General features: G+C 47.3%; 1 protein-coding gene across 9 annotated transcripts in view; it reads right to left on the bottom strand.

The window, feature by feature from the left end:
* The window catches only part of DOCK7 (dedicator of cytokinesis 7), a 94,189-nt gene continuing 82,696 nt past the window's right edge, over nucleotides 1-11,493 (bottom strand). For 5 of the 9 annotated variants that reach the window (XM_084211695.1, XM_084211698.1, XM_084211699.1 and 2 more), the window contains 7 exons: nucleotides 7,125-7,250; nucleotides 6,190-6,279; nucleotides 5,169-5,405; nucleotides 3,484-3,627; nucleotides 2,605-2,711; nucleotides 1,491-1,658; nucleotides 1-174 (listed from right to left, as the gene is read on the bottom strand). In XM_084211695.1, the coding sequence (XP_084067821.1) occupies nucleotides 132-174; nucleotides 1,491-1,658; nucleotides 2,605-2,711; nucleotides 3,484-3,627; nucleotides 5,169-5,405; nucleotides 6,190-6,279; nucleotides 7,125-7,250 (915 nt within the window). In that variant the 3' untranslated portion in view covers nucleotides 1-131. Of the gene's footprint in view, nucleotides 175-1,490; nucleotides 1,659-2,604; nucleotides 2,712-3,483; nucleotides 3,628-5,168; nucleotides 5,406-6,189; nucleotides 6,280-7,124; nucleotides 7,260-8,111; nucleotides 10,902-11,493 lie in introns of those variants that run through there. The other 4 variants (XM_084211697.1, XM_084211700.1, XM_084211703.1 and 1 more) reach the window with 3 other exon arrangements.

The following is an 11,493-nucleotide window of genomic DNA, read 5'->3' as shown; positions in this document are numbered from 1 at the left end:
TCCAGGATGAAGTCCAAGTTTTATTTCACAATAAAACTTCTTTGATTCCCAGCGCTGATAACAAGGCTCTTTTTCTTTTCAAAACCTTAATTTTTAAGTGCTTTTTTTTTTTATTTTGGTTTTTAACTCGTTTAGATTTCCATTTTGCGAAGGCTCATCCTGCTGAAGGAGTCTCTGAGGGAGAGAAAATACAATGATGAGCTCAGATTTTCCATGGTGAAATAAGAAGCCTCACCAGATGAATGACTCTGAATTGATTTCCAGTATTTCCTAGAGCTGGTTACAACAAAAATTAAATCCACTGGCATTAAAACTCGTTGCTTTTCCAAGGAATTTGGTTTGGGTTTGTATCTGGGATCATCCAGAACAATGACAGGAAGTTTCATTCCTGTGTACACACAGAAGCAGCACAAACACCTGCACAACTGAAACCTTATTTAAATCTTTCAAACACATCCCTAAAGTGGAATTTGCCAGGAGTACTTGGAGTTGGACTCAGTGATCCTTGTGGGATCCTTCCAACTCAGGATATTCTATGATTTTCAGGATATTTTATGTCATGCCTGTATTAGGCTTCCTGCACAGGAAGATCAGATAATAATTACCACACCAAAAGCATTTGTAGGGTGCCTGGCTGGGTGGGGAGGGAAACTCTGATGTTCCCATCATACCAGCCAGGAAAATTTGCCTGGGAACAGCTGGGACACAGAGCTGGGGAGAGCTCCCAGCATCCCAAAGCTGGGCAGGGAGGGAAGGGACCTTCCTGCAGCACTCCCAGCCAGAAACCCCCTGAGTTCAGCTCCAGGAACATCCAGCCTTGCCCTGCTGCCAAGGAACTCCACAGGAGTCAGAGATTCCTGCTGGGAACCACTCCTGGCCCTGAGCTGGGAGCCACAGCCTGGCTGGAAAGTGGCTGTACCCCAAATTCCCCTGCTCATCCATGCACATGGAGGCTTTGGTCACCCCAAACCTGGAATTTTTCCAGACCAGGTTGGAGCAGCCTGCTCTGGCAGAAGTGCCCATGGCAGGGGGTGGGACTGGATGGTGTTTAAGATCTTTCCAACCCAAAGCCTTCTGTGATCCTGTGATTCCCACTGGGATTTTTATGTCCTGTCTCACACAAACCCAATCTCCAGCTTCCTGGTCTTCCAGCACCAACAATTTCCCCCCACCCCGGAGCACCTGATCCCATTTTCACTGGGAATAAATTCCTGCCATGCTGAGGGTGGTTTTGCATCTGAAAGGAATGGGATGCAGGATGGAAACAAACGAAAAACCGACTGTCCTAGCTGAGGAACAAAAGGAACATTGCAAACACCACCTGCCACAGCTGCTGGGAAGGGAATGTGCTCTCAGGAGGGACAGAAGGGAACAGGGATGGGCTCAGCCAGGAGAGCCAGGACCGAAAACAAACGGATGGTGCAGGATCCCAGGAAGCTCAGAGCCCTCAGTTTCACACCCTGTGCCCCCAGAGGAACCCAAATATGCACCTGTGGCACGTGACAGGCAGCACTGCCTTGTAGAGCTGTGGGATCTTCCTGTTGATCAGGGGCTGCAGAGCCTCCTTCAGCCGGTGGTAGTTGCGCTCCAGCTCCCGCTGATATTCCTTCTGGTCCGGCCCGATCAGGCTCTTGTTCTTCCTCAGGGCATCCTCACACCTGCAACACAAACCCTCTGAGAGCTGGCCACGCAGAAAGAGCCCCCTGCTACAGGTTTGTTCATCCAACTGTACAAAAACAGCCACTCTGTCCTTCTGGGATCACAGGGAATATCCTCTGTCTTGTCTTTTGGTACCCAGGGCTCAGCTGAACCACCTGCTGTCCAGGGGACAAGGAGAGGATGTCACATCTCCAAATTCCGGGGTGACAACTCTTTTTTTATTGTCATTTACCCTCCAGTTACAGTTATCATCTCTGAAGAGAAATGAAAAGCTAATTTCCATGGAGCCACTTCCAATCCCAGAGGATTTAAAGATGGAAAGAATCAGGAGAGATTAACAAAGAGCAGCCTGGGATGTTCATCAAGAACTCTTCTGCTTGCAAAGATGTAATTTAAATAAAGGGTAGGAAAACAACTGTATGCAAAGCCATTTATTTCACAGGGGAAAACTGTGCTTCCACTGGATCTATTTGCTTCTTTATTTCAATTATTTTGGTGGTTTTTCAAATTTCTTGGTGCTGTAAAAGATGCTGGACTGAGCCTGCAGTTTGCATGACTCAAGGAAAGTAGAGCAGCCAGCACATTCCTCCAGGGAATTGTGCCAGCATCTCTCCACTCTGCTTGGAGAAATTCACTTCAGAAGGAAATTTCATCTCCTGGCCAGTCCAGCAGTTCCTCCTGACCCTGCCAGGCTGGGAGCTCGGGCCTGTTGTGATTTCTGGGACACTTCACAGCTGGGATCAATTCCTCCCTGACAAACAGCAAGGGCCACGAAGCCAGGGAGCAGCACCACCACCAGGGAAGGGCTGGGCAGGGGAGGAAGGAGCTGCACATGGAAGCTGGGAGGTGGAGGGACAGCAGGACAGCCCTGGGTGACTGCACTGGGCCTGCCTGGGCTGGCACAGCCACTGCACCTGGCAGGTGCCCTGGGGACCCTTTCCATACCTTTTGGTGAAGTCCTTGAAGCAGAGGCGCAGTTTGTTGTGGTGTCTGAAGAGCTTTGGATCGTTGGGGATTTCAGACAAGAAAACTTGTGCAACTTCTAATGGTCCCTTTAGGAAGAAGAAGGGGCACAGTGAGTTTCTGGGAACTGTCTGTCATATCCAATCACTGGAGAAAGTTCAGCCACATAGAAAACACGCACAAAACACAACATTTCTTTACACAAAGCATCCTGAAGAGCTGCAGCTGGAAAATCTGGTGTAAATCACCAACCTCTGTGACAACTGAGCCGCCTTTAGGCCTTGCTTTGTTTTATTTAAAACTCTGCTTTTGGAAAACAGTGTGAGAAACTGCACAGATTCTCCATTTGTTTTCCTTTATAAGGACTCCTGACAGAGTTTGCTCAACTCACAACTGAGGCAAAGTTTAAACAATGCAGATGGAAGCCAGGGAGTGTTTGCCAGCACCACAAACTCAACCCAGCACTCAGAACTCCAGCTGATTTTTTTCCAGCTTGTGCACTGTGCTTTACTCAGGGTCCTTCAGCTTTTCCTCAGTTTTTCTGCACTGCTTTCCATTTTGTTGAAAATCCACAGCAGGACACAATCCTGCAGAGCCTGGCTAACGAAGGGAAAGTTCAGAAACAACTGCAAGTGCCAGGAAGGAGCAGGAACTGAGGGAGGGATGTTTCTTCCCAGCCTCTTTCCACATTTTCAAGACTCTTACTCAAACAGCAAAATCACTGGGAACAGCTGGCCTAGACCTACCCTAAGTGACCTTAAACACATCCCAAAGACTGAACAGGGCAAAAATTCCAGGGGGATTGAGAAACAAAGACAAGGCTGTGCACTGCCAGAGCCCAGCTGGGACAGTGATCCTCACCTGATTCACTGTGGTACCTACTGATCCCTGCAGCACCATCTGCAGCATCTTGGGGTCTGCAGGGTCTTGGTGGGTGGCAAAAGCCAATTCCTGGGTTTTCTTCTGCATGTCCTCGATGGCGACCTCGATGGGGGTCAAAATGATCTAACAAGGAGCCAGAAGAGGATTTTTGTTATGGCTGAGCTTGGCAACCAGGCACAGACCTCCAGCAACAGCCAGGCCTGCTTACTGAGAATTTTAGACTTTCTGTGCTGACAGATATTCACCCCCAAGAGACCCCATTTGACCTAAAACCATAAAAAAAGCATCCAAAATTAAATAATAAAACTAAGATTATAAATATATAATTTAGATAAAAGTATATAATATAATAAAAAGCTTTAAATTTTAAAATATAATAATATATACAAAACAATATATAGATATTTATATATATAAATAATATAAAATAAAAACTAATCCTTCTTCACCTTCTTCATAAATTTAAATAATATTATATAATTAAATAAAAAATCCACATTACAAACTACAAATAATTATTAAATTAAAAATAAAAATAATTTAAATATAATTTCCCAATTAAACAATTTATCCTTAAAAAACTTTAAAAATACAACTCCATTTTTAATTTATTAAAATACTGTAAAACTCACAATTTATAAAACTATTACATAAATTAAAAACTAATAAACATCTAAATCCAAACAAAAAATACCATCACCGCACATTTAATCCCAACCTTAACATACAAACAAAAAAAAATTCCACAGGGTGGCACCACTAAGGGGTGGAGGACACCAACAGGACCTCAGAAATGCATCATCCTAGTCCAGTGACATCAAGAAAAGTTTGATTTTTAGCTGTGTTCCTGGGCAGCCCAGAGCTGTCTGGGATGTTTCTGAGTGGCACTCGTGTCCCTTTGGGTCACTGCTCACAGAGTCCCAGTGACCACATCTGATGCTGCCCACCCTTGGAAAATTACCAACCCTGCACTATCACAGAACCGTGGAATGGTTGGTGGGAAGGGCTCTTAGGGCTCATCCCATTCCACCCCCACCAGGGGCAGGACACCTTCCCTAGCCCAGGCTGCTCCAACACCAACCCAGCCCAGCCTGCAGGGCCCTCCATGTTCCAGGTGTGGGGCAGACACATCCCTCAATCAGTCTGGGCTTAGCTTGGGTCAAATGGCAACAGGGAGAAGTCCCTAGGAACTCCTAAGCTGTCACGGATATATTTAATGAAAAATTTTTTGTTAAAATCTTTTCTCCTGAGAAGCTTCAGCTTCTCCATGCTTTGCTGCTTTAGAATGTGATTTAAAGAATTGTTTAGCCAGCATGTGAAATTTTTACTTGATGACCAACGACAGCCACCTGTGTTGAAGCTGTAAGCAGTACAAGATTTTATGATCATTCCATTCCTTCCTATTCCTTGCCAGCCTTCTGATGAAATCTTTTCCTCTATTCTTTTAGTATAGTTTTAGTATATAATTTTCTTTTAATATAATATATATCATAAAATAATAAATCAACCTTCTGAAACATGGAGTCAAGATTCCCATCTCTTCCCTCATCCTGGGACCCCGAGTGAAGAACATTCCCACACTGAGCTCCTAAGGCACGCTGGAATGGAGCTGAAGGAGCCTCCTGCACCACCAGGCCCCGCTCCCCGCCCAGCTCCGGCCTCACCTCCTCCTTGTGGATGACGTTGATCCTGGTTTTGATGTAGGGGAAGGCGTGGGAGGTGGTGAGGATGGTCTTGCGCTTGAACTGCTCGTGCAGGTCGCCGTGGGCGCGGCCGTCCAGCGTGAAGGGCGTGCAGTACATGAAGCGCCGCAGGTTGTAGTTCTTGTCAAAGTAGGTGATCCTGTCCTTCATCTCGTACGTGTCGAAGTAGGGCTCCACGTAGGTGATCTGGATGTAGGCCTGCAGCAGGGAATGTGCTCCTCAGCTGTGCTGGCCCAGCTGTCCTCCCCATGCCACCGCTGCACAAACCAGGGCTGGGCTTTGCCTGCCAACATCCCGCTCACACCGGAGGGACCCAGGTGCTGCCTCTGGTTTTTGAGCTGGGTAAAGCACAGCTCGCTGTCCTTCCCCTCTCATGCCTTTCACATCATGGAATCATGCACTGCTTTGTGTGTGAGGGAGCTTAAAGCCCATCCAGCTCACCCCTACACAGGCAGGGACACCTTCCCCTAAGCCAGGAGGCTCCCACCTGCTCCAACGCTCCCAGGGATCCAGGGCAGCCACAGCTTCTCCAGGGCCTCACCACCTCACAATGAATTTCTTCCCAATATCCAGTCTAAACCCTTCCTTGCAGGTCACGCCCTGCCCTGTTTCCCAGGCCTGCTCCTGCTCTTTCTGCTGCTCTTAAAGGATGTGGCACAAAGGTGACAAAATGCTGCAGCTGCACAAAAGCCAGGGAATGGCACAGCCCCTCCTTCCTTGCACCCAGCAGAGCAAGGCCAGCACAGCCTCTGTCCTTTCCCCTCCTCCCTTCCCACACACCACTAGCAGGGCAGGGAAGGCAACGGCCAGTCCTGCATCCCTTGCTGGAATTTTTTTCCCAAACTCTCCTCCCAAGCAGCCACAAGATGCTCAGTATATGGATTTTGTTGCCCACGCGGTGAAATTCAGGGCAGAATTTGTCCCACTGCATTTTCACCCATTCAGGACCTGTTCTACTTCACACCTGCACTTGTGCCCTTACCTTGTTGGGATCAAGTTTACATTTGTCCACAGGGTTTGAGTCCTTGATCACTTCCAGCACATCTTCCCCAAACCGTTCTCCATAAAACCCCTACAGCCAAGGAGAAAGGAAAAAACATCAAATGCAGCCCTGATGGGGGCTGGGGGCAAAGGCACATTCAGGGCAGGTGAAGCTCCACGTGCCTCTGACAGAATGTGATCTGCTGAACCCAGGAGAATTCCAACAGTCACATTCCAGGGGCAAGGGGAAAAAACAAGCCCTGGAAAGCAGGAGAGCCTTCCAACAGTGCCTGGTTCTGAATGAGGCATTTGGGCTTGTTTTGTGTCTGTGTGCAACTAAAACGGGTCAGTTTGGGATCCACTGGTGTTGGAAATAGAATGTTTAAATTTCAGTTATGATTTTAATTAACATTTAAATTAGCTGTTTTAATCATAACCTATATATGTATATTAATTATAAATACTGTGATATTCCTAAATTACTCTTAGCCAGCACTTAGCAATGTTGTCATAACCTACTTTTGTGGGAGCACAGCCTCAGAAAATTAATGGGGCTTTAAGTTTTGATAAACCAACTCTGCTGTGCTACAATGAACAAAGGCTGGGAGAGAGAGATGGACTCTGTTGAGGTTGGACATCTGGAATGCAGAATTTATGGACCACAAGGACATCTTGGAGAAACCAGAAGATAAAGAAGAGAGTAACAAAGATTCAGTCTATGCCTTGGGAAGACCCTACTGGAGGAAAAAGATAATGAGAACACCACAAATTTTCAGGGACAGCCTCTGATCAGGGAATTCCTCTCCTCCCACAGAGGTGGGAGGAGGGCAGGGGACACCAGCCCCAGCTCTCAGACACCCAAACTGCTTTTCTGAGGAGCTGCTCCTGTGAAACAACTGATGGGAAGCAGTTAAACTTCCAGTGAAACCCTCTCACCTCCAGCCGATGGGAGATCTCAGCCAGCTTGGTAATTGCAGGCTCTTTGTAAACAAACTCTTGCTCATCCAGGTCTCCAAACTTAGTTCCATAAAAACCAACTCGGAAGTAGGTGCCAAACATCCTCTTTCCATCCTAGGGATGGAGAAACAAGAGGTTATTTCAGGGTGGAGACATGCACACCCCCAAGCACGGCTGCAGGCAGGCTCCTGAATTTATGCAAAAAATTGAAAGAAATTAAAAAACAAGAGAAAAAAATTAGAAAGAAAGAAGGGAAAGAAAAAAAAAAAAACAAACCACACCTGGAACTCAGCATGGATGCATTTAGCAGCAAACACCACAATGGAATTATAAACTAACATGGAATTCTACGGATCAGTTACGACCATTAGCCCAACCCTGCAATGACTTCTCCCAACCCAGGAGGAGCCTGGAGGTGCCAGCATGGAATTATGGAATGGTTTGGGTTGGGAGGGACCTCAAAGCCCATCCAGTGTCCCCCCTGCCATGGGCAGGAACATCTCCCACTATCCCAGGCTGCTCCAAGCCCTGTCCAACCTGGCCTGGGACACTCCCAGGGATCCAGGGGCAGCCACAGCTGCTCTGGCAACTGGAGACTCCCCACCCTCACAGGGAACAATTCCTCCCCAATATCCCACCTAAATCTACTCTCTTTCAGCTTAAGAAGCATCAATGTCTCTGAGAGGAGGCCAAAGGCAAATCCCTTTGTTGGGATCATTATCTGAGGCTCTCCAAAGCCTGTGCAGAGACTCTGCAGGGGTCAGACACCCCTGGAATCACCCCAAATCCACCCTCCAGGAATTGCAGGGTTGGGCCCAAGTCAATGTCCAGCTCACTCACACACACACACACAAGTGCTTTTGAACCAGCATTCCAGCTGGGAGGTGTTACACTCTCTAGGAACTGCCTAGGAGAGAGGGCCAAAGTCACTCCTGGTGAAAGCAGATGCAATCCTGTGCCATGTACCTGCTTCCAGGGGAGCCAGTGGTGAATTTGGCCCCGAAACGCAACAAAAGGAGAGAAACAAGAAAGATTTTTTGCTGGAAAGGCAACGAAGAAAATCTGATTAAAAGAGAGAGAGAGAAGAGAAATGCTTTAAAAATTAAACACACCTTGCTTGTGTTAAAGAACTCACGCTGCATGCACAAACCAGGGATGCCTTTCAGCAAGAAACTCCAAAATGTTCACCTTTACTCTCGTGACAAAGTGTGATACAGTAAAGGACACTCAGAGTCCCTGAGCTGGGTTAGGTTTTGGCTTCAAACAGCCCTTACAGGTGTCCTGGCTGCCAGGTTTTATTTTAGTATTTTGCTATGGCAAAACTGATCTCTTGTGGTGATGGTGAACACGATCTACGGAAGGCAAAGAGGATAAATAAGCCAAAGAAAAGTAAAAAAAACCCCTTCAGGCAAACTCCAGACTGCAAAAACCACTGGCATGGCCACTGCCTTCTCCTGGCTGGAGGAAATTCTGGAGCATCCCCCTGAAGGTGCCTGAGGGCCAAAAACTTCCACTTCAGAGCTGAGCTCTGTCCTCCTGAAGGCACCTGGGGTGAGCAGCAGCCCTCATCCCAAAAAAGCAACACCTGGTTGCACCCAGGCTCCCTGGACCCTGCTCTGTCCCTCTGGGAATCCTCCTGCAGAGAGGGGCTCTTCTCCAGCCCCACTGAAATCCCCAGGGCTTTCAGCACATCACAGGATGCCAGCAGCCCTCCCAGGGTGGGCACTCCAGCTGCAGAGCTGCTGCTGTTTTACTGGATGATGCAATTTCCCTGGACTCCCTGCCTTTGTCCAGTGCCCATCCCTCTGGATCCATGCAGGACTGAGCTACTGAACCCTTTTTTTCCTCATCCCTACCTTTCCAAAGCCACAGTTTTGGATAACATTATCCACACTAAAATCCCTGAACGTTCAGCATTTCCAGCTTCCATCTCACTGTCACAGACAGAAGGCTCTGACTCCAGGGCTCCTTTCTCAAAGTCCTTCCCAGGGCAGCACCAGGGGGAAGGTGGGGTTGGAACCTGGTCTCTTTAAGGTCCTTTTCACCCCAGACCATTCCATGACTCCATGTCTGCCTGGGGGGAGCTGCCACATGGATCAGCTCTCCAGAGCCAAAGTTTGTGGGATCCTGCCCCAACCCTGGCACTGGGTGGTTGAGGACACACTGATTTCTAATTCATGAGCTTTTTCCTCCCTCCTGGGCCAGGGATTTCCAGGGTGGGAAGCATCTGCAGAACCAGATCTCTACAAGGGAGTTTTGGCCATGGACACCTGCCTAGGCAGCTCCTTTTTACAGGCAGGGTAAAAATGATAAGGGAGGAGGAGAATGCTGTCTGTTGATCAGCACAAATCCCTGAGGAGTCCTGCTGGCATTTACTAAATGCATAAAATATGAGTTTTGGGGCACTGGGGAGTGGCAGAGCTCCAAGGAAGCTTGGTGAGATTCCCTGTCCCTGTGTGAGGTCAGCTCCCAGCTCATCCCCATGCTGCTCTGGCTCTCCCTGGTAAATCCAGATGCTGAATCCCATTTAAAGGGATCCCAGAGGCAGCAGTGAGGAGCACTGTCAGCCCCTGATGTGACTCATGCTGGGAATCTGTGCCTGGAGGAAAGGGAATGGGAGCAAATCCCTTTGGGGGAAACGCTCCCAGACCACTGCAGGTCTGCCAGGGATATTCAGGAGCTGCCACTTCCCTGGGATCAGCTCCATGCCTGGCATTAGGGAGAGGGGATGCTCTGTACTGGCACCTCAAACTCAGCCAACACCAAACCACTTCCCAGCCACAGCAGGGAAAACTGAACGAATAATTAAATGTTCTGTGGTCTTGTTTCTGGCAAGAGCTAAAAATGCAGATATGAGGGAGGAATTATTAAAAGCATCATATTTCCTATTATTTTATCAAAAAATAATAGGATTTTGGGAGGAGAAGAGAATGAAGGTGAACACTGAATAGCCATCACACAACTGGCAGAGCAGGTAACAGCCACCATGACTTATGAAGGTTCATGATTTGTTATTATGCATGGTAAATACCTTTCCAAATTGCTGGGAATAAAGTTTTGGGGTTATCTCTTGCACGCACACAAAAAGCTTTGCCAACAAGATTTGAGGGGAAAAAAAAGATAAATCAGATGCAAGAGGGATCATTGCTTCCTCCACCAGGACAGCAGCAGCTGCCTGAAGGGTGCAGGAACAAAAGCAACTCCTTCAAAATGCAGAACCCAACCCATCTTTACCAAACTCAGTACTGTTATTTTCCTGCTCAATTTTAACCAAGGCCCTGTGCAGTGTTGCCAACTACTACAAGTCTTCCAATATTGACTTTTGGGGAAAGAATCAGCTCCTGGAGCCCTGTTATCCACTGGCAACCTCCCCATGCACAGCTTAAAAGGAGTTTTTAAATTCTTGTGGCACAGCATGAAAAGATTTTTTCTTCATTTTCCTAATTGGAAAGCAAACAAATAGAATGAATTCAACATTTACTCCATGATTAAGCACACAAAGCCCATCAGTTGATGTGTTTAAGGAGAGCTCAGGAATGCTCTGGTGCCAGACCCAGGACACTGCAATGCTTGTAGTTGGCAACACCACATTCCTTGTGCCATGAGGGGGGGGCTGCTGTTGGCATAGCTCTTTGCTAAAATGAAATTGGGGGTTCCACAGTGTAAAACAAAACAAAAAAAAAAACCAAACCAAAACCAAAAGGGGAGATGGGGGAAAAGGGGCAGAGAAAGGGAAAAAAATTCCACAAGTAGGAACTTACCACAACAGACAATAGTAAGAGTGGGGAGGAGGGTCAGCAACCAGGGCGATAGAGGAGAAAACAGAAAGTATTTAATTAGGGAAATTCCATAAAACAAACAAGCAGCAAATTGGCAGCAAATAAATTTTAAAATTAAAAACAACAAAAAAAAAAGGGGGGGGGGGGGGCAAGCATCCATTAAAATATTTAAAATAAGGGGAGGGAAAAAAAGGGCAAAACATGCAACAAACCTGAAAGCTACAAAGCACAAAGGTCAGAAAAAGTGTGGCAATGAAGGAGCACGATGACAGACGAGAGCTGAACCCACGGTGTCTTTTACCATGCAGTAAAACATGACCAAGTGGTGTTAGAATCATAACCAATGGCAGGAGTCTCTCCAGGGGTCGATTTAGGGGCAGAATAATAAAACAGATGCTCACAGGCCTTGTTGGCTTGAACACATTTACATCATTTCCACACCTAGCACAGGTTCTCTGCTGGGCTGTGTCTGCCTGGACCTTCCATGGGGACAAGGGGATGATTTCCAGGGCCAGCCCTGAAGTGTCAGGGTTTATTTTAAGCTGCTCAATCTCCATTTTTTGCCAGGC

The sequence above is a fragment of the Fringilla coelebs genome, assembly GCF_963513975.1.
Source record: "Fringilla coelebs genome assembly, chromosome: 9".
Lineage (NCBI taxonomy): Eukaryota > Metazoa > Chordata > Aves > Passeriformes > Fringillidae > Fringilla > Fringilla coelebs.
Note: the sequence above shows the minus strand (reverse complement) of the source record. Positions and strands in the feature narration are given on the sequence as shown.